At 38.2% G+C, this 27958-nt stretch overlaps 1 protein-coding gene across 1 annotated transcript in view; it reads right to left on the reverse strand.

The window, feature by feature from the left end:
* LMBRD1 (LMBR1 domain containing 1) overlaps positions 1-27958 on the reverse strand; it is a 72554-nt gene that overhangs the window by 37858 nt on the left and 6738 nt on the right. Inside the window, exons 3-7 of the mRNA XM_032104735.1 lie at positions 26835-26895; positions 19289-19386; positions 18260-18327; positions 13322-13410; positions 7254-7327 (exon numbers count right to left, since the gene is read on the reverse strand). Of these exons, the coding sequence (XP_031960626.1) occupies positions 7254-7327; positions 13322-13410; positions 18260-18327; positions 19289-19386; positions 26835-26895 (390 nt within the window). The remainder of the gene's footprint in view (positions 1-7253; positions 7328-13321; positions 13411-18259; positions 18328-19288; positions 19387-26834; positions 26896-27958) is intronic.

Raw genomic sequence — 27958 nt, forward strand, 5'->3', positions numbered from 1 at the left:
CTACTATGCCCTGTGAACTTGTGCTTGCTGGACAAAACATCTGTGAAAGAGTTAACTCTACTTCAGTTACAATACTGACCATAATTGTTTTGCCTAGCTGCCACCTTCTGTACTGTTCCATTAGGCTTAGAAAAGCATTAACAACTAAAAGATTAATCTACTTTCCAACTCTTAAAGTACAAAACTATAATTTATCCACCAGTTTAATATCTACAGTTCTCCAACAGTGTAGTAGGAATCAGGCTGTTAAACCAGTCACCAGATTAGTTTGTTATTTTGGTTATTTATTACTTCATAGAGAAGTGAACATAATGAAATAGTTACATTTCTATTTCAGAATTGGCACCGAAGTGATTAAATAGTAATGACGATGAATGCTACTAACATCTCAATTTCTCAATAGCTGTTTGATGTCTGCTTAAATGATTATCACTACTGAATGAGTGCTTTTAAGGTAAGACAGATTCTGAAAGGTTTTAAACTCTTTGGTTGTTAATGTCAACTGCAGAAAAGTAAATCATAATCTGGACAAAAATTAGGTGCGAAAAGGTCATCCTATTTGTGAGTAGACAAGCTAAGCTTTCTAACATTGCCTCTTTCAGGACAGAGAAAAAAAAGCTTTTTATAGTTCCATAAGAAAGCAAATAATGCTTATTAAATGTTTGGAAAAATTACAAAGCCAATTATAATTATCCTTCAAGGACATGCTAAATGAGATGCACAAGATCACTCAAAAATTAATCTGCCTATCATTATATAAGTAACTTGTTATTCTGCCTTGAATTCTAATAGCAATCTGGAGCTGACAACAACTATTGTTCTAATACCTAAGGCCATGTAGAACCATTTCAATGCAAAACCCATTAATGAAAGAATAGATGCAAACTACATCATCTGTAAAACTGTTTCAAACTCTCCCCCAGCCAAAACCAGGACAGCACAACAGGCCTCATTTGTCACGTTCTTGTTACTATTCCATATTTATAGACATAGAAAGCTGTCAGTATAAATCATCAAGGTCATGGATTTGCAGAGCCCCCCGAAGATCAGTTGTCCACATTTCTTACAAAACAATTTTAAGTATCAAGCATTGTACTTCAGTACTATACCTTACATAATGCCAAAAAAAAGTAGACCTTGTGACAAAGCTTGAAAACAGAAAAGCAACTACCAATTATGTTGAGACTTGAGACATACCAAGACATAGGTCTAAATAATGTTGCTCATTTAAATATTGCATGTACTTGAGAAAATGACATCTATATTTATGCTCTTATCAGTAATATTAACGCATCATGGGAACATTTGTAGATTTCATCTACATTATTCACCTACACTATTTTATTATTTCCCCTTAAGAAGTTAAAAATTTAGAATACGCATCTTCCCTAGTTTCATCTTTCTTGTCCCTTCCTCATCTTCCAAAGTGTCAATTAAACTCAAGAAAAGATTATTCTTCAGTGTATTCAGCAAGGAAATGTAACATGAAATTTTAGTATATTCTAGAAAACCATGCTAAACAGGATCAGCTCAAAGTTAGTCAAAAGAAATGTAACCACAGCTTTTGTATTTTTACATCCATTCACAGAAGCAAGCAACTTTGCTTTTTGTCCAACTTAAACTGCTATATACAATTAAGAAGTCATGCTGTTGAAAAAAAAGTTCTGCTTGACCACACATCTACTGATTTTTGGTTGCTTTGGTCCTAACCTATGTGCTTGCTACACTCCAAGCTTTTGGGAAATGTAGACAATTCAGTTCTGTGCCCACATCTTAATAAAATAAGTACCTTAGGAAGAACAACTGCTCATTGGAATGGCCATAATAAAAAAAACCCCAAAGATAGAAAACCAAAAGTTTACAGGGCAAATGTAAGGAAGCAATTTGAGAATTTACTGCTATGGACATTTCACTAAGGTGAGACACTTGTCAAATATAACAAAGATGTCTGCTTTAAATTATCCTTACACACTACTGCCAAAAGTGTTTAGCCTCATGCTAGACACCTGTCATCTTGCTCTGCAATCAAGTGTTAGAGAAGCCGTTTTTCCTATAGAATTCCAACACTACTAGAAAAACGTTCTGACTCAAGAACCACACAGCTCACAGCCCGACATCTTTATTGCCCAGAGAAGACACTGCTGCCACATTCTGCAGGACTGTCCCAAATATCATCACATGGGAAACTAAACAGAACAAACCAATTTATGTTCCATTTAAATCGTGGAGTTAAAATCCTCTAAATACTCCTTAATCATCTTCCTTGCATCTCATCTTCTCATTTGAATGACATGGTGTTAAGAAATACCGCAAAACATTTAATTTGCTCCTTTATTCAAATGTTAGCTCTTGACTCCTGAAGGTATTTTCTAGCAAGCATGGAACTTGAATTAAAATCTAATTCTTATAATAACTATAGCTTTTTAGTAGGTATCAAAAACATACACAACCTTCTATATTAAGCTATCAATGAAAGTAGTTCTGAGTTTTCTCCCTGACCTTTTCTTGGAAAAGAAACTTTTTAAGCTGGTAATTTCCATGCTAGTACCCTCCCCAGTGATTTACCTCAAGGGATGAGATGCTTTCAGGATCAGCACTTATTACTAATACCTCTCAAAGCTTTTAACTAGGACTTAATAGAAATTGAGGAGATCGGGAACTTCTCATGCCAAAAAAGTTTTATTTCTTTGGCAACTTCAGTTTTAACAGTCTATTTCATCCTACCCCATTCAGATGCTGGGGAAAAGCTCACAACTCAAAAGCAAAACTCTGCATTTTCCCTCAAATGGCAAAAGCAGCTCTTCTCTGTATGTATCACTAGATCAAATTTACTGTGATTTTGATGTTTGAAGCCATAGAAAATGGAAGCCAGCAATCCAATATAATGACAACCCCATTGAACTGTAGCATTACCTACATATCCATCACAGTTGGTAACACAACTGTGCAGCTATCCACAACTCTGGTCCAGCATGATGCTTCAATTTGTGCTGTCCCTCAACTGTCAACCCTTACCCCCCAAATTCCAACATATCAAATGCTACAATACAGTGCTCTGATAAGAATTCTGTTCTTCATTGCATTAACAGCTCACCATGGACTTCAGAGTAATGTATTAAACCAATCAGTGCCTTGAGAGGCTCTGAACACTGGACTGATCCTTAAAAAGTAGGTTTTAACTAGATCAGTCCTTGGGGTAAATTTGTTAGTTCCATAATTTAAACTGCAGCCATCTACAATCCAAATAACAGCACCCTGCTGTATCCCTCCTCCTGAGGAAGGAGGAGGACACGCTTTCACAAAGAAAGCCTAGGAGCACACACATGCTGAAGTGAGCTTTTGCTCTCCATTTCTACTCAAATTCAAGGCTACCTGCTGACATTGCCAAAGCCTTTTTCCCCCCCAACTTTTCACAGTATTGTATATTACCACAACACAGAAATTCAATTTTAGAGCAGCCATAATCTAATTCTTCATGCCGAAGGCCACACAAAGCAGTACTGTTAACATAAGTTCAACTAATTGTAGAATGGATAAATTGCACTGCCAGGGACTTTAATAAAATCACTTGATTCATCTCTTTCATGGTTTCTTCCATAAATAACATTTGAAGATGAAATCAGTCAGCTGAAGTCACTTCAGGCACAGCATTCCTATTTATTTTTAGTATTCTCTGTTATAGTAAGCATTCAATGTAAAGTCATTTTTAATTAGGTAGGAAAGGAGTTGCTAACATATCACTTATTACAATACAACCTTTATTAGATATTCACTTAGAATAGATTTTTTTTCTCGACTGTGAATGAATATATAGAAGACCAGATACACCTGTTCTTAGCTTCCATTTAACAACACAATAGCAACTCTGGCACTGAAACAGGCTGAGGATATGCAGAAGTCAGAGGAACATCAAAAAAATTTCAGTTATGTCTGTACTACAGATCCTCAACTCTTCACTGGTATAAACCACATGTGAGATCACTTCTGTCCAGAAACACAGGAACTCAGAGACCACACAGTGTCTCCATCTATTCTGTTTTCCATCATCTACTAAGCGTTTGTGGAAAACTTTGAAATAGGTGTCTTTGTTCTTCTGTTCACTCTTACATAACAGTATTCTCTTTCTGTGCTTAAAAAAAACAACTAACACCAATGATCAAAGAGTGGTTTGTTGACTAAGCACAAAGATCTCCCACCTTTAGAAACTGGGATAAACAATTTCATAAGCAGCAGAAGGCTACCTGAAGAAACACAAGAGCCTAAATACTTACTTGTGAGATGTAAGCAGCAAGCATTACAGACAATGCCTCAGACTTCTCTGCACTCAGGTCTTTGTCTCATCTAGAGTTGATTTTTTTTTTTAATACAAGGCTAATATAGCAAAAAAAAACAAAACAAAAAACAACCACAAGACAAAGACAAGAGAAAAGTGTCATTCCTTCCAGAATCATGTTCAGCTCCTCTGAAGTAGAGGAAGTGGAGTAATCCAAACTGGTAAACACACACTACACTCTGAGCCAACCTCTCCCTGAGGTTTAGGGAAGCACAACAGCCCAGAAACTTTTCATTACTGAAGCAATTTTTGTATTATGTCATAACACTGGGACAAGTCCAGCCACCAATATAAACTGGAATGCAGGTACATGGCATCCACATACTGTCAAGGGCACACTCAGTTCATTCTTCAGACCATGAGAAGGGCATTGCTTACGCTGTTACAGGTGAAGATAGCTTAAATATGGAAGCCTGACCACCACTGATGGTGGGAAAAGTGTCATGAAAGCACTACAGCATAAAGAAAACCCTGCTCCAACTTTGAAAACAGACCTAATAGGTATTTTTCACTGTCTGTGACACATTTCTACCTCAGTCCACCCATATATCAAAGGCAGCTCACTGTTTCAGGAAAAGATTCTACACCTGCCTGCAAACAATGATAAAAAATTCACATCAGAGGTAGATAACAACCCACTCCCATGTGAGCTCAACCAAAACTTCTGTAAAATAAGCTCCTTGATTTCTCCCACTCTCCCTTAACACCCACTGTAAAACAGAACAGATAGTTCCAGAAGGATGAAATACAGCAGTTAAAAATAAAGGAAATCAATGTCACACTCCAGGCATTTGCATAGACATCTCAGTTGAAGTTTACAAAGCAACAAATTAGCCCAAAAATCTTGGTAATTAAGGCATTCAGATAACAGCTAGTTCTCATGCTTGATGTTTCACCTCATTTTTCACTCAGTATTTGTGTAAGTTCTAAATATGTTGACACTAAAGCAACAATATTGAAGATAAGGTATTGTCTTCATCTGAGAAAACAAACAACACATAACACTGAAGTTACTGACCGTGGATTTCCAGGTTCAGCTAGTGTTGAGGACAGAAGCATATTGTGATACTCAGCTGAATGGTGCCTACAACCAATCTGGGCTCAAAAATAAGTAGGCAATAACATTGGAAGTAGGAAATATTAGCAATAAATTGAAAAAATTCCAAGAATCACATAATCATTAAGGTTGGAAAAGACCTCCAAAATTATCAAGCCCAACTTCTGACCAAATACCACCATGCCCACTAAACCATATCATGAAGCACCGTATCTGCTAAGGTTTTTGTTGTAAATTGTTTACATTTCAGTCAGGAATAAAGTTGCTTTATTTTCCACAATCTCACATTTTAGATGTTTTCTAACAGTTATAAAAACCATGCTTGGTTGTTTGAACAAAACACTAATGAGATTCTCCCAGCTAATGAGTTTGTTCTTGATGTTAGTCTCATGGAGGCTAGAATAACACTATATGAACACTATTTGTGCTCTTCAGCAGTGTAATGTAGTTGAACAAGAAATTAATCTTTTCTTCTATAATTAAAGGAAACAAAATATGACATGTTATTACAGACTAAATGGGGGTCTACATCTTTTTTGGCCATCACATGGTCCAGATGTCAGCAAGATAGCCAGAATAATTTAATGACCCATGTCACTTTAAGAAAAGGCTTAAAGTAATAAAATTTATCATCTGGGTCAGGTTAAAGCACTTAGTCAATGGAGCTGAGAGCAATTCAGCTCACCTAAGACACCCACTAGTTGATCCACTCAATTGCTCTCCTACCTACTGCACAGACCCTGATGGCCACCAAGCTGTTGGGGATTCTGACACATCTGAGAACCTGTCCTGAACTGCCTTCCATAATTCTGCTGTAACTGACACCAGCCGGAGAGACAGAAAATCATTAGCTATACTTGTTACTAATTTAAGAACCTTAACATAGTAAGTACCTTACCCCCTTCCCTCTTTCTTAAATCCTTGTTTGAGTTTTATACATTTATAGTTTGCCGGAAACTGAACAGCTCCTTGGGTAACAATGTTTCAAAATAATTTACTGCAGGAGCTGTTGCTACAAAGGCACTTAGAATTCACAAGCAAAGCTACATGGGAACAACCTTATGTTAGAGCCAGGCTGCAATGGAAGAAAAAATTATATTAGCAAGGACATGAACCTTAAGATTAAAACCTATCAGGAAAAAAGTAATTTCTGAGAAACTTTAACTGATTGATAACAGATAAAGCTTTATCTTAAGCTTTAAAGCTGCTTCTTTGTTGCAAAATTTCACCTTGATGACAAATTAAAACATGTAGCATTCCAAACACACTGATTATTCACTGAAGGAAGAAAGAACAGAGTAGAAAAGCAAACGGCCACATAAACATTAAATGTTGGCCAAAGCTAGTAAGTTAAAACAGTCCCTGTCCTTTGTACATAAAGGCAAAGTCAAGCAGTTGAACATAGCCTCAATCACACAGTTTACAATTGGTTACAGAATGAACCCTTCCAAATCCCTCTAAGTCACAGAAAGAACTGCAGTAGTTTAGCTCCATACCAACTCTAGGTTACACCACATTTCAATGAATTAAAAAAAAAAAGGCAACATTTAATTCTCTACATCATGGTGGAGAAATAAAGGCTTAAGAGCAAGAGAAGTCAGTGACTGTGTTAAAAGTCATAAGCAACGTGACATTCCCTTGCATAAACACTTTTAAATTAAGTCTGATCTGTGTTCAGTACTAAAACAGTGGTCCTTAAAGCAAAAAGCTAAAACTTAGAACGAGTATCTCAAACCATGAAAATCCAGAGCTAAAGACATTGCTGAATCTTTTTAGGATGACAAGTTTTCCACACAGGTACAGCCAGTGATAACCGCAAGTATCATGAAGATAAAAATCTGAAAACCTTGTGTAACAACTTACTGTGTAAGTGATAGCTGCCAACATTCCAATCACAGTTAAGGAACTAATGGAAAATGAAAGTGCAGTCAAGCCATCTGCAAAAAAAAAAAAAAAAAAAAAAGTAGATGTGTAAGAACACTTCTTCCTAAATTAGTTTTCATGAGAGATTTAAGTTCATGAGAAAGAAGAAAAAGATTAAGACACAGTTACCATTCATAACTCAGACAAAAAAATTTACCTAGAAGAGCTTTTTGACCACAGCAGATCTTTATCCCAAATTGCACGGTCCCAGACAGACTCTTGTCTTTGTTACAAGCTCACAGAAGTTGCATTCACCCAAATGGCTGAATAGCCAGTAATGAACTTGCTCCCAGAGCTGCCTAATGCCTCTTGAAGGTTTATTTCTGGTCTCCCCAGGGTGCCGTGTAACTTGTACAACTTTCATGTGCATTCAGCATGGTTCATCTTAGTTTTGTTTGCTATCACCTGATTTCTCCTAATAAAAGCATTATCCAGAATCAGACAAGCATGGAACCTTCAAACAACCAAAAAAAGCCTCAGCTTCACTCAATGTATATACAGACCAACAAACTGGAAAGAGTTCAGGTGACTGTAGAGTTACTGTAGTCTTATAACTCTAGTAATTAAAAGAGATAGCAGAAGACAAGAGTGACCAAATAAAACAGGCATTTAACTCCCTAACGCCTGCATAATTCTTCAGGTCTATCCCTAACCTCACCATGCAAGACCTCACAAGTGGTTTTGGTTACATAGTATCATGGAAACTTAAAGTAACCCCTACAGAAATTAACTTCAGCAATCAATTTCACATTTGTGCTCAAGCCATAACCAAACTAGAGTTTAGTGTTCTCCCCCCTATCCTCCCCTCTAGCTAATTCAAGAATTTAGAGTACAGTAACTTTTATTCCTGCTCACACAGAATTACTAGCCTGTGTTCATTCCATTCTTATTTCCTGAACACAGCACCAAACAGTCCCAAACTGAGAAATCATAACTATCCTCTATGAGGAGCTGCACCCCTCTTCTGACCAAACTAACAGGCCTCCTTCCAAAACCACCAAAAACTAATAGAATAGCACAGCCAAATCCAACTTCACAGCTCAAATCTCTCCTTTACTCTCTTTGCTAGATAGTATCAAACAACTTTCCCAGAGGTAAAAGCAGTATGTTCTTGCCTTTCAAATACCACAGCTATGTCTAAAACGTATCAAAAAAAAACCCACAAAAATAAACCTAGAACTAGTTTCCCTTCAGTAGCTGTGAAAATTTGACTTATTTCTGAAGTTTAGGAGAAAAAAAAGCCCAAATGCATGACCCCTATTCATAACATATCACACAATGTACTTACACACTGTATTTGATGATCCTCCTGTACAAGTATTTGAAACCAACATTTAACAACCATTTTAAAAGTCTGAACTATGCTCAATGGAACATTAAGAAACTAACTGGCTGAAAAATTGATAATTGTATACCAGAAGTATATTATCAGGCTTTGTCTCAGTGGATGAGTTTGCATTCCTTTCATAATCCCACTACCAACTACCAAGTGATGATTGGATGTTTGTCCTGTGTCTCAAGATCTTTGTATTTCTTGGGCCACTGCAGACAGACAAAGGAAAGGGGAAATTAATATAGAAACAGGACAACAGGTACAAGTAAAGACAAGAGGCAAGCATTTTGTCCTTATTTCTCCAGCATCTGGAACAACAAAACCTTTTGCAGAGAATTGTTGTCTGTAGAGTAGCTCTACAAAAACACAGGGGCCCCCCTGTGTGGGGGTCTTGGGAGACAGCAATCTGAAGACAAGCCAGCAGCATGCCCATCTATTAAAGGAAGGGACCATATAGGGAATACTGCAGCCAGTTTTGAGGCCCCTGCTACAGCTAAGACTGATAAATCTGAGCAAGGGGAGAACTGAGTTGGTTGGAAGTTGGAGCACATGCTGTGCAGAGAAGCTGAGGGAGCCAGGCTTGTTCAGCCTGGAACGCAGACAAGCTTGGAGACACCCAACACAGCCTGTCTGCTTAGCAAAGAGGTGGAGCCCAGGTTCTTCAGTGGTGCATAGTTGTCAAGTGTGAGACAATGGGTGACAGCAGGTATACCCACAACAGGTAAGAGGAATGATTTTTTTCACAATGAGTTGAGTCTCCAAACTTAGGGGGTTTTCAAGAGCTAGCTGATTGTCTTGGGGTGACTTTATGATATTGAATCCCATATTGCTGTTCTATGCCCAGAAATTAATTTTGTGCCTTTCTATGCCTTTAAACTGAGCCTGAGAGGGGGGAGAGAAAAGTGTACTTTTTCAAAGCACCTTTGCAGTTTGTTTTCATGTTTCAAGGGCACAGAGATAGAGACAGTTCTCTGCGTTCAGCAGTGGCAGGAGCGGGAGGAAGCGCCCTGCTTGCTCGCTTTCCAGACAGCTTTTGGCTTTCTTTTTCTCTGGAGAGAGACGGAGTTGAACTTTTGTTTTCCTGAGACTTCATTTTTTTTCCATTTTTCTCCGCTGGACAGTTTCAACACCAGAATACATTGGGAGGACTTTCCACCGAGGCCTTGACCCTGGAGGTGGGCACACCACCTTGTCCCAGCTCCAAGGAGGGGGAGAGAGAGAGACTACGAAAGGACTGAAATTTTCCCAGGTTTCTCTCAGCAGAGCAAGAGGTTTTATTATTATTTAGCATTATTATCCTCTTCCAGTGTGTTTGTTAAATAAATAGTTTGTATCTCTTTCACTTTCCTGCGAGAAAAATTCATTTTTTCCCAAACCTGGGGGGGGGAAAGGGGTGGTTGTAACCTGCCTTCTCAGAGGATATGTTTCCAAGTTTGACCAAACTGGCAATACTCATAAAGCCCTGAGCAATCTAGTCTACCTTACAGCTTCCTTCTTGGTACAGATTTGACTAGATGGCCTGAGGTCTCTTTAATCTGAATTATCCTATGAAATTACAAGTCAGAAGGGAATGCTGATAGAAAACAAAATCAGACTTTCACATGCCAGCCCAGAATCTTAATCATTTTACTTTCTTAGTTCAAATAAACATTGGCTATACTGTATTTCATAGCAAAGACAGAGCCAAATACTTTGTTACAGTCTGTCACAGGTTAGCAAGCATAGTCACAGAAGTGATGTTCTTGCAAAGGGGTGCTTACAGCTTCCTTGATGACCTGACAGAACCTATCAACTGGCTAGTTTGAATATTGACAATTTTTTAAGCCACATAAAATTGCGACCGCCTCTGTGATCCACACTTAAGAATAGGCAAACCCCAGGCCAACCTCACTCTCTTGCTTCCCTTGCTTACCAGGGACAGGTAACCGGGCTGGGCCCATGCAGGGACCCAGAGGGCCCTGCCAGGACCTGCTCAGGCCAGGCCCAGGCCGGGCCACAGCCATCCTGGAGCGGATGGGCCCTGTTCCACCTGCACACCCCCTCCCCAGCCCTGCTCTGTGCAGACAGAGCAGCCTGGCTCCCCCTCTCCAGTGCAGCCAAGATTCAGCTGAAGCTGCACCACCATCGGCAAAGGATCATGTGACCAACAGTGATAAGCTTCATTCCAGCTGCAAGGCCCGGGTGAGATTAACCCTTTTAGTGCTGTAAATGCTGCAGACATTAAGTAAAGAAAGAAGAGCTGAAATCCTGAGGGAGGGGAAAGAGGAGATGCTTAAAGCTGAAAATCTGTTGTAAAGCTATGGTGGTGATGGACTATGATATATCAGGGTACCCACTGTAATTTCATGAAGGCATAGGGGGTGGAGCATTCAAACTGCAGTTGTGAGCAAAAGTACCTGTGCTGAAACAACCAAATGCTGAAGCAGCTGTAATTCGATGAGAAGTTTGAACAGGGAGAGATGGAAGGGATGAGGACTCTTGCTCCAAACAGAAGGACAAGACCTCTGTTCCTACAGATCGCCCCAGAGATAGTCTTAGAGATGAAGATGATGAGGACCCCTTTGCTCCCAGGGAAAGGGGGGAGGGCCTCTCTTCTTAGAGATGAAGATACTCCCAGAGATGGGTGAAAAGAACCTTGGTTTCTGAATGGCTCAACCTTAAAATTGTACCCCAGTAGCTCAAGAGTGGACCATCGAAAGCAGTTGTGGGAAAAGCTGCAAGTTGGGGGAGGGACTCACATGCGAGCAGAGAACCAACCCGGGCGGCTGTCTCGTGATACTTGAAGCCATGAGAGAATTTCTTGTGGAGATGTCTCCACAGCATGAGCAAGAGAGACTCGTCTTCCTAAATGAGCTGAAGAAGGTTATTATGGCAGTGGTAAACAGACTGAACATCTCAAGGGTTGTCTTTTTACATTGTCACTGGGAGAAGGGAGAAAGGTGGGGGGAGAAGAAGTGTTCTGAAGGTGTGGTATGATTTTGGTTTTTTTCCTCCTTCTTTTGAGTCTGTTAATAAACTTCTTCATATTCTTTCAAAGTTTTGTGCCTGCTTTGCTTTTCTCCTAATTCTTATCTCACAGAAGGTAAACAGTAATGAGTATTTTGGGCCAAACCACTACATTAAATTGGTGTTTCCGCACTGTTACGAACTGAACCCACTACACAGTCATACCAAGGTTACCTGGAAAAATCAGCTTACATCTCAGCTCAACTGCTATTACAACCTGTATAAACAGTTTAAGAAGCATTTTTTCCTATGTTGTTATAATCCCTGCAAAGCAAGAGAAACACCTACAAGCAGACAGCCAAAACATTCAATAAGCTATAGATTTGTCTTCCCCATCTCCTATGCTTACAAGCACAAATTACAGCACAGAGCATATTATAATTAAAGACTCTGTGAGGATGTCAAAGCAAACAAGGGCTTTGAGTATTTAAGTGGCAAGAAGAATAAGAGGCAAAATAGGGGCCTGTTGCTGAGTGGGGCAGGGGACCTAGTGAGACAGGACTTTTCCATGACAAGTCTGAGGTACTGAATGCTTTCTCTGCCTCAGTTTCTACTAGCAAGACCAGACTTTAGGAAACCCAGGCCAGGAAGCTCAGGGAGAAAAGCTGGAAGGAATATGTATCCTTGGTGTAAGAGGATCAGGTTAGAGAATACTTAAGTGAACTGTACATGTAAAGTTGATGGGGCCCTGAAGGGATTAGTGATCTCTGTCAGTGTTTGGTGTATGTCACTGCAGAGAACTTTTAGTCAGTACAAAATTCCTGGAATAATACAGAATACGACTTGATGAAGGCTTGCATGATTATATCCTAAAACATTCACAGAGAAGCCAATACTCTGATGCATATCAAGAATGAAGCACTAAATAATGGACTACTTATGCATTGGGATGAATGTTTGCTAGACAATTTTTAGTTACCCTTCTTTGACTACATTTGAAAAGTGACATCAAATCTGTCTTAGCTCACCTATAAAACACTTCCTTCACACCTTTACCCTGAAAACATACCTTGGCTAAGCACATGAACTACATCAGCTAAGTGTTAAATACTGTTTCATGGAGCTTGGTCTTCATAACAGTTCTTCACAGTCCTAGTGTAAAGTATAACAAATATGAACAACAATTTTAGAAGAGGTCAGTACTGCGAGAGCAAAGGGAAGAAGTTGTAACACCCACAGGACTTTCCTGTCTAAATGGACAGAATCACTCACTTGTCTCATTCTTACAGTGAGCAGCAGTACTGCATTTCATTAGGTAAATGACTGAAGACTGTCACACATGATACACACTCACCACACCCTAAAAGCCAGCAAACTTCAGTGCCCAAGTAGCATTTAAAAGCGGAGTTAAGTGAAGACTGTGGAAGAAAGGAGCCTCCTCTCCCCACCATAAATATCAGAGGATACAGCACTGGAGTCCTTGCTGTCAAATAGGGACTGTATTTAAAGAACATAGAGGAGATCCTGGCAGTGTCTTTCAAGAGAGTTCTAATTTTTTTTTCCTCTGAACAGGAGGAACACTTGTATTGCAAAGATTTACTGTAGGAAAGCAGAGATGAGTTAGAAAACCGTCACCAAGGAAGTTAATTATCTTGTTCAGTCAATGAACAAGTGACAGAAGTTAGCAGAGTAGCAACTCATGCAAAGCTCGAACAAATCTCAAACTTACGACTACTTCCAAATTCTTCAAAGAGGAGCTTCACTTTCTCCCACTCTGTGGAGTTCTTCTTGTTAGGAATATCCAAAGGAACAAAAGCACTACAACACAAAAAAAAAAAGAACTTTCTTACCCTAATTAGTCAAATATAAAAAGAATTCTACTTCCAAATTAAGAAAATAGATATCCACTAATTCCTGAAGAAAAAGCAGTGTTTAACTTTATTCCCATTCTCCTCAAATGCTGCATTTAGATCAGCAGAGTACATGCAAGTGTGTGTAGAGTCAGGTCTGAGGTCAATGAATAAGTGATATTCTATTTACCCTGAAAGAGGTAAGGGCCCTACACTCAAGTATCATTAAAAGATGTATTAATATGATTTATTATCCCAATTTGATTCTTATGCAGAGGAGCAAATAAACTCTAAACATCGAGACAAGTTCTCTTATAAATACACACTTCTGAAAGCCAAAATAAAATAATAATTTCTAAAACAAGCATTAAAATATAAAGGGATGTGTTTATCTTCCATTATTACAACTAAAGTAACACATCTGCTCCATTTCATTCTTAGTTCTGCAGTTGACCCAGAGAACTGAGCTGCAGAGAAGTTCATTAAGTATTTTTGTTCTTCCAACAAGCAGACTGGCAAAGACTGGTCAGAGAACAATGTCAGGTAAAGCAGGCCCCTAGCTGAACGCGTCCTGTTGCCAGGCTCACCATTTGAAGTCAACTAGTAAGAGTAACTCTTCAGCACCTCTACAGACAAAACTGCTGGCTTTGTAACAGCTGGAAAAACAGTACCTCCATAGCAAAAACCCACTGAAACCACAGCTTTGACACATGAAATAGAATGTCTACGAGTCACAAGGAAGACAGATTTGAAGGGAAACACTTCAGGCAAAGAAGGCAAGAACTCAAACCGAAGTCCATAAAGTATGTTTACAAGTATCATTTGGACTTGTACAACAAAGACTACATTATTAGGTCTCTGCTTCAAGTCCCAAAGAAATACATATATTTCAGGAGCAGTCTCAAACTTTAAGTACAAAATACATGCTTTTGTTTCAAAGGTTAGGGCTAAACCAGCTGTGTGCACATGCAATCATCACATCAAAACCAAACTGATACTCTGCCAAAAAAAACCCCTGACATTTTAGAAGTCAAGATTTTAATTCTAAAAAAATCTTCTTGACTGTATAAAAGGCAGATTAAGGGCTAGCATTTGCTTAAGTTGACACATGCTTGTTGACTTTAGATTTATTCTTTTATCTGCCTCTAGTAGCAACTCTTTCTGTAAAAGAGCATCCAGGCAAAATGAAGACACATGTACTAAAACCAAGTTAGGCAACACTTCTACTTACAAATGATAGAAAGAAATAACTGCAGGTTTATTTGCTAAAAATGGTTGAAATAGGAGACTCTGAGAACATAAGTGAGCTCAAGTCCTTTTTATTTTAGCACCGCTATGGATTTGCTATTTGTGGACCACACACAGGGAACAAATGAGATGGAAGAACATTTTAGGATATTTATAATTGCTTGCTTTTTTTCCCCCAAGAACAATAGGGTTTTTTTTTTTTTTTTCTGCTGGGACTACCTACAACCAGTATGTCAAATGACACTAATCAAAGCAGGACCACTGTATACATTATACTCCTCAATTAGCACTCAGATAAACCTTGACTGAAGAAGATGGACATCTAATTCAGTTCCTCCTCAAGTTCCATGCACCAAAGGCCCCAGAAAGGAACACATGAATTATAAATTTAGGTAATCCAAGCAAACAAAACAGCTCAGCTGTGATGTCTGATACTTGGAGTTCTGGACACAAATCAAATTATTAACTGTGGCAATTTTAAGAATAGAAGCAAATTGCTGTGCTGTTCAAAACACAACCTGGGTAAGTTATGATTAAAATCTAGATCAATATCTAGGCTGCAGAACAAGGCAAGTAAATGCAAGACAAGCAGCTTAAAACCATTCACTCTTGGCAGGGCTAATACACAAGTGTATGATGGGCGAAGTTTGATCCTTAAATCAAAGTGTTGTTAACTGTCATCCTTAGGAAATTATTTTCCAACACACCAGATTTAGACTCATTTCCTTAAGTGAGTTCTGCTGTGATATAATTTGCATAACTATTTATAGGATAATTAGACATATTCATAGCTTTTTAAGAGCTAATGGTTCTAGAAAATTTAAGGTAACCAGTTTAATTCTAAACACTGACAGTCAGGGAGGCATTCATTTTGGAACCAAAATTCATTAGCCTCAAAAACAAACATTTTGTTTCATACTAGACTGCTTAAGGGTACCTTAATGTACACTGCAGTATCTCAAGCCCCTTGACAAGCACATGACATTTAGAGAAAGTATAAGGAAAGTAGATAATTTATGGGAAGGGAAAAGTATGACAAGTAAAAACTAGTTCTGAGTATCCCAGTATAAATTTGCCCTATACTTTGCTTTTAATGATACTCTGCATCAGGTTATTTGTGTGCAGAGGATTTAAGTGTTACAGATATGCACACTTCTGCCAGACAACTGTTTCATAACAGACAAGTAAAGCAAGAGGTACAAACACTACTCCTCATAACAATTTGGACAATAACATCCTGCTCACTGAGCTGTGTTATGAAGTCAGAAAAAACCTCCAAGATCATGCAGTACAAAACAGATTTGTTTCCCAAAACAGTCACAAAGATCTCTAGTGGAGCAAGGTCAACATCTTGGTAAGAATAAGACACTCAAACTTTGAGCTTAATATAGCTTTTATAATTTATTTGAGGACCGCTGGCCACAGAACTGGCAAAACCTTCTTGTGTAGGCCTTTAAAGCTATTTATTGACCTGTTTTAATCATACAGACTACTTGCTAAACCCATCAGAACAGAGGCTGTCTGACTATGAAACGCTAGGCATGTAAGTACAGGAAGAAAGACTTTGTCAGGCACTTAACAGGAAATATTCCAACTCCTCTCACTCTTGTAACCTGTGTGCAGGAAGATTCTAGTCCATTAAGCCTAGCCACTTAGAGTCAAGCCCAGTACATAAAATTCCAATCTATTTTAACATTGCTCTGATCCCAAACACCAGTGAGAGAATCCCCTGCTACTCCAAGACTAGTCTTCACTACCACATTCAGTCAAACCACACATACAGAAGCTTCAGCTCCAATATTTTTATCTCTTTCTGTCACACTGGACTTCTGCAGCCACTCCCTGCCCTTGCTATGGAAACAGCAGACTAACTCTTAACACAGGTAACTTCTTCAGAAGAAGCATATACATAAACACTGAGACACATGTTACTTAATATATATATAACTCTACTGGAAATAGAGTTCACATTTTCCTTCAGCACAGTCACCTCAGTTGCCTCTAAAACTGAGCCTTTTCCCCTTGAAGGGAGTCTTGCAGTCTCACTTAAAGGGGAAATACAAGAATTACCTTTTTTTTGTAGCAGCATCTTAGGTAACAAGGATGCTTTATTCTGGGGGCATTAGGATGATACTACTATTTAATTATTACGACCATAAAAGCGTGCAAGTAATCTCATGTGGATACTAGCAATAAAACTGTTCCAATTAGAAAACAAACTCCTGCTGTTTATCCATGGGTTTCAAGTCTGTACCCTCTGGGGAAGCATTGTTCAGTGACTTAGTCCAAGGGCAAGTGGCCAAGTACCAAGCTCTCTGGTTTGCAAATCAATCTCACTGTCATATGGCCAAGTACCAAAGGGGGTGGCCTATGCCACTGCAATTTACAAGCTGTGAAGACTTTTTAAAGAATAATACTAACAGCACAGAGGACAATTAGGGAGCCAAGAACCAAATTCTATACTACTGGGAGAGAGGAAGGAACATGCTTACAGCTACTGAGGATTCAGTTAGGTGATACTACCAAAATTTCTAAACTGGATATATTATACAATTCATCTATCTATACCTATGATGTGAGCTACCTGTCAGAAACAGCTTTTGCCAGAAATTTTAGTAGTATTTCTAGACCATGATTAAGGTAACAAACCCCTTCAATCTCTTAAGAGCAAATACCTTACTTTCACTTAAAAGGACAAGAGACTTGATAAAAAGGTACCTTTAACTTTTATCAAAACTAAAACAATATTCCAGTAAGATGGTATACAACTGGAAGCATTAATTTCACTCTAGTTTCTACTTCACACTGCAGTACTTTGATATGGACCATTTTAGCACACATTTTGCAATTTTTACCAACTTTACTGCTGCAGTCAAAATGCTAAAAAGCTTATGACACAGCAGACACTAGAAACACTCAGTATTGGTGTGCATGTCATGCTTAATGGTGATCTGAAATCAATTTTCTGCTACCACCTGCAGTTTCAGAACAACAGTACTTGCTGCAAACAGGTTATTCACTTCAGTAACATTTGCCTTTTAAACAAATGCCAGCCAAAACTTTATCATAGAAGGCACAATTATAACGTAAGTATAACCCCACACTACACTTACATCCTTCAGACAGCATTTCCATTTAGGAAAGTATAAGCACATAACATCTAATCATTTTCCTAAAAAGCTGTTTTGCAACGTCCATTTCAGAAAAAGCATTTGAGAAAGGTAAAGCACTATTTGATGAGCAGGGATAAGGACAAGTTTCTACTCCCAGTTGTACACTGAAGCATTAATGTAGTTGTGTCACAGCCACCATGTCCTTGATATTAATTCACACTGCACATGCAGTCAACTTGGAAGCACAAGTACCTCCACAATTAAGAAAACCATTTTATCTTCCAGTTAAACTCTTATTTTTCAGGTACCTAATTCTCATGATACTTAAGCCCTATCAGTGATTAAGATAATGTTGATTGTACAGATGGAGTGCATCATAATTTACCTCTTAGAAGCACAGAACAGAACTCTGATAAATAAATCTTGCATAGAATAGTGCTCAGTACAAATACTTACCCAATTAAGAGAAGAACTGCACAAATTGTGATGAATCCCAGGGTGTATTTGAGCGCAGTTTTAACCTGCTGTATATTAAAGAGAAAGTTAATACATCAACATAAAATGAATATAAAGGGATTTGTGCACACTAAGTATACTTAGCATAATAGGTATTCTACAAAAAAACTCCATAAAAAGCATGCGTAGTTTTATATTTAAGTCATAAGTATACATTCTTGAAGAGTCTCATAGCTTGAGAACTATGAACAATGACATGGAATTATGCTATATATCATACGCTATACATTTGAGCAGCTGCGGCTGGAAGCCTGGATATATTCAGTGCAAATACACTCAAAGAAAATACTTATTACTAATACTTTATATTATGGCTATTATTAAAAGTCGTCTTATGCTAAGGTTACAACTAAAGAGAAGGAAAACAATACTGATTAATTGATTAGAAGATTCTTTAGAAAAGTATTTTCATTTGAAAAGTAGTACCTTACTGGCACACATTTACTATATTCCCTGAAAGGTCTCAAGTCAGTGCATTACAAAAGTAAATGTGTTAGCTGCAGGTAAATTACTACTGCCTACTTTAAGGAAAAATGCAAACACTACAGTAGAAAGACACTAAATTTGAGTACCTGTTTCAGAATCAGAACCATCTTCCTATTCTCTACTTTAAAAGCTGTCACTATATATGCTCTCTATTCTAAGTCTCAGATAAGAAGTTTTAACTTCCTGTGTATGAAATCTTGCTCAAAAGAATTCTAGAAAGGTTAAAGAATTCATGAAAATATGGACATTAATTACATATCTCACTAAAGTTTCACTTCATGCAAGACCACAACACTCAGACTAGGGAATATCAGACTATGTCTTACTAAGAGCTGCTCCAGGATTTTTATGGGACTATAGTAATAGACAAATACTACAATGTTAATACCATTTCTAAGTTAAAAAAATCATTTTTGCTTTCATTTTTTGGGCTATATTCATCTGCCTTTTCAATGCTTGGTGCATTTGCTAGAGTAAACTTACGGAGCATGTGTTGCCATCATCCTCTTCCTTCTCTTCGTAATAGAAATAGACAAAGGGAATCCACAGAAAAACGCAGAACAGAATGATCGAGTACAGACCTAGGAGGAAAAATTTAATTAAATTAAGTTACATGGGCACTTCATTTACTGCACAGTAATTCAAAGGAAAGAGTAAAACATTCATTTCCTCTCATTCTAGCTCTTAACTTCAAGTATTGAAAAGTTACTAAAATTCACTAGGCAGCATACAGACTATTACTGTTTTGTGAGCTCCAAAGGACTTTGTCACACTGACCGCTGCTGCCCACTGCCCGGGCTGGCTCCAGCGGTGTGTGACAGGAGTGGGGAGCAGCCGCAGGCACGGAGCTTTAAAGCTGCTCCTCTGAAGCCTCAGCTCTACCCTGCGGAGCGCCGGCTCCAGACACTGCAGCACTCAGCAGCCCCCGACGAAGGGAGAGATAAAAAGTAGTGAGGAGGCCTGCCACAGGAGGTACCCCAACTTTATCGGATGGATCCACAGAGGACAAGCCCCGCCTGCAGCGCGCCCATGCCTTATAAAGGGGGGGTGAACAAGGGGAGTACACCAACCAGGGACCAATAAGCGGATTAGGAGGGAGGGACGCTGGAGGGATGGACTCACATCTGGCCCAATGGTCTTGGGGGGTGGAGAGAGAGGGGTCACATGCCCCAATGGGGCGTCGAAGTTTAGGGGATTTCCAAGAGGAGAGGTATCCGAGGGGGCAGGATCTTGGGGGACTGACGGGGGCCAATAAGGGTAATTAGGGAGGGCTCAGGTGATGGACACCGAACCTTCGGGAACAACAGGAGGGGTCTGGGTGATTGATAGGGAAAGAGCCAGAACAAGGGGAGGAGAACAACCATGTACGGAGCACCGGGGGGAGCGGCTTGGGTCTGGGGCAAACCAACTGGGAATAGGAGTGGGGAAGGTAGGGATGAACCACTGGGGTACAGAAAACATATGAAAATACAATAAAAACCTCGCATCACCACACGACTTGATAAAGTTAACGCTTTCAGACTAAGGATTTCAGATCCATCTTCAATTCAGCAATAACAAAAGACTAAAAGTAATCAACTGTATGCAGATGATATACAATACTAGCACACTAGCTTGAAGTATAGTGAATAAAAGCAAGCTAAGCCACCCAATAACAGGTTGTTCAGAAAAACATATATAAAATGAAACTAATTTAAAGCTATTTTGATCACTGGACTCAATATCAGATTCTACTATTAATGTAAGTACATTATGGATGAAAGACATGGTTGTTGCTGATGACCTCAATTCACAAAACAAAAAGCTGTAGCAATATAGTATCACTTCACACTCCCTTTTTAGAGGAAGGACTAATTGGAGATTGCAACAGATATTTAAGTAGCCACTAAGCCAAAACAGTCATACTGTCATGTCACTTTGATGCACAGGTGATCATAAGAAAGTGAAAGGTTTAACACATGTCTTTACAAATACTGTCAAGTTTTGAAGACATTAAGAGAGCTGGTCAAAATCAATTGGACTGATTTGCCAGTGGTATGAAGACAAAAGACAAATTCACGTAGAGAATTTCAAGTTTACACCTTCAGCTCTCTGTATTGCAAGTCAAACATGCTTTAGAATACAATTATTTAGGAAAATCTTTTAATACTTCATATTCTCTTATACTGTGAACATTTCAGAAGTCCATTAGGAAACCAAAAACTGCGAAGCAGTATATTACAGTATTTGCACCCCAAAAGAAAAGTATCCCAGAAGAGTTTACTAAGCCCTCAAAATGTCAGAATTGCTATACAACCAAGACAGCTTGTGCCAGCACAAAACTGTACCTTTGAAGGAGTAAGTAAAAATACTCAGGACCACAAGTCCTGTGATCTTTGGCTATTTTTCACCTTTGCCTCATTTTGCATGACTAATTAACACCTTTCCATTAATACACTCATTCCTGACTTAAGTTTGTGACATCTTATCTTGGCTAGCATAGTCCTTACAGTGCCTACGTGCTCCAAAGAAATCCACCTTAGCATTTTCTCCTGAAGTTGGTATAGAAGCCATATAAAGTATCAACACCTAGAATCTAAATGTGAATCAGTAATTATGTCTAAATAGAACTCATTTTTTGGAAAATATTTAAAAGTGTTAAAGGTATCTACTGTTTAGAGTGCTGAGTTAGTATGGCAATACAAGAAGAGAAACAAGTTCTCAGTTAGTTCATGAATGCTCACATTCGCCAAGAGCATAACATTCAGGGCTGTAAAGCACCTCGAAACTTCTAACTCTAAAAACAAGCCTTCCTAGACATTCTAGAGCAGTAGAACTACTGCTAGACTACTAGAAAGTAGTCATAGTACCTCAATATTGTGAATGCTTTCAGAGATCAAGCCTCTCTAATCTATGATCTTTTTACATTAGTCCTAAATCCACACCACAATAGGCCAGTAAATTAGGCAAGTTACATGCATCATTAGTCCAAGATCAGAATAATCAGCCCATAGAGGTCACCACAAACACAGAAAAATCATCACTTACGTGTTATACTACGCTGAATTCAGCATACCTTACTGATGAGTTATGCCCTTAGCTCATTACATAATGGGACTGTGATCCATGTTTCTTCCAAGGCAACAAAGGAAGAAACACATTGATTAAAGAGACTATCTATGAACTGTATGAGTAAATCGACTTACACAGAATCATTAAGGTTGGGAAAAAACTGCAAGATCCAACCTTTAAATACGTTATCTGTTGCCACTAAACTGCTAGAGAATCACAGATTAAACAGATCTTTGAGTATTGCATGCATTATAAACATGCAGCAGTATAAACTCCAATCTACACTTGCCGAGCTTTTGCAATTGTAACTTGCTCTTTTGAAAAACTTGGTTGCCATAGTAATTTTACTGGACTAGCACAGAAAATAAGACAGCTTTGCATTTGCTTTTCCCAAGCAAAATCATTCCAAATCAGACCTTTTTGTTTATAGATCAGGTGGTTTTAAACTGCCTGTGAAGGTTTTTTTAGTTAGAATTGAAAACTAGATTTATAACTCACATAGTTGAAGCAAAAGATCACGTTTGCTATTACACTAAAGAAGGCAGATGAGGAGTGGCTCAGGTCAGTGGGTCTGTACAAGCCTGGAGGAGACTGAGGGGAGACCTCACTGCAGTTACAACTTCCTCACGAGGGGAAGAGGAGGGACAGACACTGATCTCTTCTCTCTAGTGACCAGTGATAGGACCCGAGGGAATGGCCTGAAGCTGTGTCAGGGGAGGTTTAGGTTGGATATCAGGAAAAGGTTCTTTACCAGAGGGTGGTTGGACACTGGAACAGGCTCCCCAGGGCAGTGGTCACAGCACCAAGCCTGACAGAGTTCAAGAAGCGTTCTCAGGACAATTCTCTCAGGTACATGGTGTGATTCTTTGGGTGTCCTGCACAAGGCCAGGAGCTGGACTCAAGGATCCTTATAGGTCCTTTCCAACTCAGCATATTCTAGGTTCCATGTCACTTTAAGAGATTTGCCCAAGTTCCTATCAAAAAGACAGGAAACAGATCATCTAGTTTTTGAATTTTGATTTTCAGAACGTATGAAAAAGGAAATGCAGCACTTTTCATAAAGCCATACAACTTAGTTACCTGAGGACAAGCCTCCAATTGCCTGCTGTCCTACCCAATAAAAGGGCTGTTTATTCCCTGAAAAGCTAACCTTCAAAAGCAAAGGTCTTGCAGCAGCAAACAGCCAGTCAACAGAGTGACAAAGATACTCCCTTCCCCCTAACTCCCCTGTGACCTTGTGGCTTAACACATTGTCTCAGCTTTCAGGGACTGCTCTTTGTTCTAATTCAGAGGTTCAACTTCTGTTTCAAAATATTTTTCTGGGTTGTATCAGAGGCTTGAAGCACTACCACTGGACAAAAGCTTCACTCTAGGGCCACTACAACAGTGTTTCCTGCCACAGTCTAAGGAATCCTCAGCAAGAACTCCTTTGTAAGGTTTGTCTGTTGTGAAGTTGTTCCTTCAACTCTTATCTCAAGTTATTCATTCTGCTGATTTGCACCACATCAATATAAAGACACCTTAAGTATGAGAAAGTTACACCTCATAGTAGCTTTCAAGTAATAGTGGCAATGGTCCCTTTATTATGTTTTGACTTGTTGGGTTTTTTTTTTTTTTTCCTTCTAAAACAACTGGAAAGGTTTCAAGCTGAGTGTCCAAGATCAATATTCCCTCAGATCCTTTAAGGAGGCTATAGGAGGCTCAAGAATATTACATGATCAGAAGTCTCTCATCAAACAAAACTTGCTTTTCCAGATGGTATCATATACTAGTGCATTACATAACATCAAAATCACTAAGTTGCTTGTTAAATATTCCCTCTTTTTTTTCTGCTGAAGAGTCAGAAGCTACGTCAAGAAACTTACAACCAGTCTTTCTTCCCAAATATATTATTCTTACAATCCATGAAAAATGTTTTAAAGGAAGTTTTCTTCAAGACTGGAAGAAGATATATTCCCAAGCCGAAGTTAAGGAATACAAAACAGTAGTGAAATTCAAGTCAGGCACTTGTTTGAAGCAGTTCACCAAAGTAAGTTTCAATGCTGACAGACTTTCAATTTATGTTCTACCACATTGCTTCCAGAAAAATTATGCTAATTAGGAGAGTCTCTGTAGATGTAACTCCACAGTATTTCTCAAGTACAGCTATGGATCTCTCATAGTACTTAGAATAGCTTCTCCTAGAACCAGACCATGAAAACATGAAGTCACATTTGACTTGCAATTAATTACTTGCAATTAAATAAAAGACCAAATTCTTGTGGCAATGACTATGTCAATGACTTATCAAACGTTTGCAGTAAGGAGACAAAACTTCACGTAAAAATCATCCAAGTAATACCACTTAGCCTTTTGGATAAATTCTTACTCAGAAACTTTAACCTAGGAATCACCATATTATTGCTGACTTAAAAAGGAAATGGAAAATCTAAAGTTTAGCATAGGCTTCAAAGCATACATGAAGAGATACCATAAAATTCAGCAGACAGTCCTTGCTACACTGTAGTTGGGAGTCCCCTAACACACGCAGGTCAAGATCTTGGTCTATCTCACAGGAAGATCAGAATCTACCAATAACATCCTTTCACCATTCACAAAATTTCATCAGAGGACACTGAACATCAAGGTGACTCCAACAGGTAGTATTTACTCACTAGAGGAAGAACTACAGAACCACCAGGTTACCATCAATTGTTTCAACCTCATTCTTTGTGACACAAAGCAATGTGTGTTGGACAGTTTCCAATTATAAAACTTTCTGAAAAGAGTTTTCCTTCCAAACAAACAAAACAAACAAACAAACTGCTTTTTTAGTTGATCAGTGTTCAATCACTAAAGAACTGTGAAGCATGTTCTATTACAGTTGGGTTTAGAAGCAGTAACACACTAAGCCACTATGCTTCAAAGCAATTATTAGACTGGTTTCCTAAGAAAAGCTTTTAGGCTACTGAAATCCCACTTTAAGGTACAATTATTTCAAGCTTCCCTCAGAGGTACCTCATTTACCATTCTACCAACACAAACTCATTCTACTTCTGTGTCAGTCTAGCCAACAAACCAGCTTTGAGAAACAGAACATATTTTGTGGGGGCTAACAACTATGGAAAAAACCAAAAAGCTTTTCTATATTTAGTTACAGCTTTATCAGTAAAAAGCAATGTAAGTAGCAAAGTAATGATTCTCTATACTCTAAAACATCAGTTAAATCACAGTCTCCACATTCTTGCTACAATTACAAGTGACTTGGATTGAAGGACAATGACCTAAGTGCACCAATTATTAATACCATAAGTTGTCAATACAACTACAGGAGTCAAGTAAGCTCTATATAGTTATCCCCTCATTTTCAGGAGACACAAGAAAATACTGGTATTCATGTTCTTAAGTACAAAAGGATGCTTCGCTTCTGCTCATCCTGTTCATTAAAAAAAAAAAGCCAAGATCAAATACTTTCCTAAGAAAATACCAAAAAAAAGGAGTAGTATTACAATGGAAGAGTTAACTTTCTTCTTCTCAGCTGTTATGTCACTATGCTGGGCAACAGCAGCAGGGGATTAGATGATGTAGGAGAGGCACTGTGGTTTTATATATGATTGATGGAGACTTCTGAAAAATAAGTTACTATTATTGGTCAACATAACTCTAGTTACAAAACTAGTTATGAAAAAGTGTACCTATTCAAATTAAGATGGCAAGAGAAAAATGCTTTTAAAACCATCTTTAAACCTCTACCACCATCTGGAGGATATGCTACGAAATAAGATTTGTCCTACAGTATTTCTAGTAGACATGTCCAGACAGGCCAAAAACAAAAGCAGTTTTCCAAATTTAAGTTTAAATCTTTTTCAAAAAATTAGTTCAAGATTTACCAAAACATTCAGCTAGCCCAAAACACCTTACAGAAATTCATCAATCAATCACAAATCTATAGCAAATGGTCCACAGAAGAGCTTGAAGACGTTTCCACCTTACGAGCTATGAAATATTTGGTCCATTAAACAAGACCTTGGCAAACTACAAAGAATAGAAAGGAAATACAAATCAATTCCACTATTACATAGCGAAGAATCTGTGTTAAAAATTCCTTTTTGAAAACAGAGAAATTTTCTTACTACTTTTGACTTTATTCATTTTTATTCTGAGTAAAGCCTATTCTAGTTTGTCACTATCACTGGCAGGCAATAATTAGTCTGCAATTTAACAAAATAAGTCCACTATTTAAAAGCATTTCCTGATTTAAAAAATATGCTAAAAAGAGCCATAATATTCCAAGGGCAAAAAAATTCAAGTCTTTGGAAATGTGACCAAAATCAGGCAACCACCTCTGAGTTTGCACCATTAACTGAGACAAGCATTTCACTCAAACTGTGCTAAGCACTCTTCTATAGCTACCCCTTACATATACCCATTAGTAGTAAAACTTCCTATAAGTTCCATAAGGACAATTAAAAACTGATCTAAGACTATGCAGAAGTTTGGTGAACAGTTATTTTATTTTAGTCACTTTTTTTAATTTCAGTTCTATTTAGGACTACCACTCTGGAATCAACTCCTTTATGCTCCTTCACAGTAACTGTTACTTGGAACAGGGTAGTTGCTGAATCTGAACACTTAGAAGTGTTACACTCATGGTTGCATGAACTTTATACATGGTAGACAAGTTTCACACTCCTGCATATGTTAAGTGACATAAAAGTTACAGCAAAACCATTTGTTTCCCTTAAGGGACTACTAAATACACACACAGGAAACATGTTAACCATAGATTATATAACAGAAACCATTAGCCTTTCCATGAACTGGCCTTCAGTATATTTACATTTTTAGGGGGCTCTTGAAGATGAAAAATATTCTCTGAAGGGCATCAAGTGTAAGACTCATGTTTAACCAAGAAGGGATAATCCAGTATAACCTCTAAAAATTTCATGCCTTCACTTAAAGGTCCTATTACTTGAAAACAAAAAGTTAAAATACTTACTGTAATATCCATAAAGTACAGTGTCTTCAATTTGCCTTGAAACATTAGCATCAGCCCAGACCTAGCAATAAAGGATAGAAGCATTTATTATCAAATGTAATAAAAGAAGACTACATGAGAATCAACCATTAAAAAAAAAAAAACAGAGGGAGAGAGATAAAACCACTATTTCTAAAGAATTACATGCTGCAGTGCTAGCAACAATGAACATCACTGGGCAGACAGGAATAGGCATAGGACAGTTTCATAAAAGGAAGATTTTAGACCCAAAAGAACATTAAGTAGCTTTGGCAGCTCCCACACATGTTCTGCTAATTCCCACAGTATCTTTATAAGAGTCTCTGAAGATAATCATAGAAAGGTCTGGGTTGAAAGGGACCTTCAAAGATCACCTAATCAATCCCTCCTGCCATGGGCAGGAACACCTTTCACGAGGTCAGGTTGCTCAAAGCCCCATTCAACCTCATCTTGGAATGCTTCCAGTGACAGGCATCCACAACTCCTCTGGGCAACCTGTTCCAGAGAACCATCAACCTCACCATAAATTTCTTCTTTATACCTAAATCTACACTCTTTCAGTTTAAAGCTGTTACATTTTTCAACCTACTATATCAGTTCTCTCAGAACTGCATAAAGTCCTCTGGAATATGAACTTGATGACATACCATGAACACTTTTTCTACTATCTCAGAAAATCAGCACCACCCTCCTTTTTGTTACTATATTAAGACTTCCAGTAGATCAGTTTACATTAAGCTTTTAAAATTCACTGTATTAAATAAATTAGATTATCATCCAGCTGGAATTTGAGTAGAAAAATACACATCCATTTTGACATCTAATCAGCAAAAAGAAAGGATGAAAAGTATTTTAGCAGAAGGGGCAGAAGCAACACCTGAAGTATCTGTCAGGTACACAATAAGCTCAGTCTTAGGAGACTGTCAGGCTCACACCCAACAGCATTTTCACGAAGAAATTTCTAGGCATTTGTATTAAAATATGCCACAAAAGAATTTGATTGCAATAAATAAAGAACACATATAGAACATTTAAATTGCCTCATGTTAAATATTAAGAAAATGCTTACTTTAATCAAGCCTAAGGGAAAACCAAAACTGAACTGG

This window comes from Corvus moneduloides, chromosome 3, assembly GCF_009650955.1.
Source record: "Corvus moneduloides isolate bCorMon1 chromosome 3, bCorMon1.pri, whole genome shotgun sequence".
NCBI classification, from domain to species: domain Eukaryota; kingdom Metazoa; phylum Chordata; class Aves; order Passeriformes; family Corvidae; genus Corvus; species Corvus moneduloides.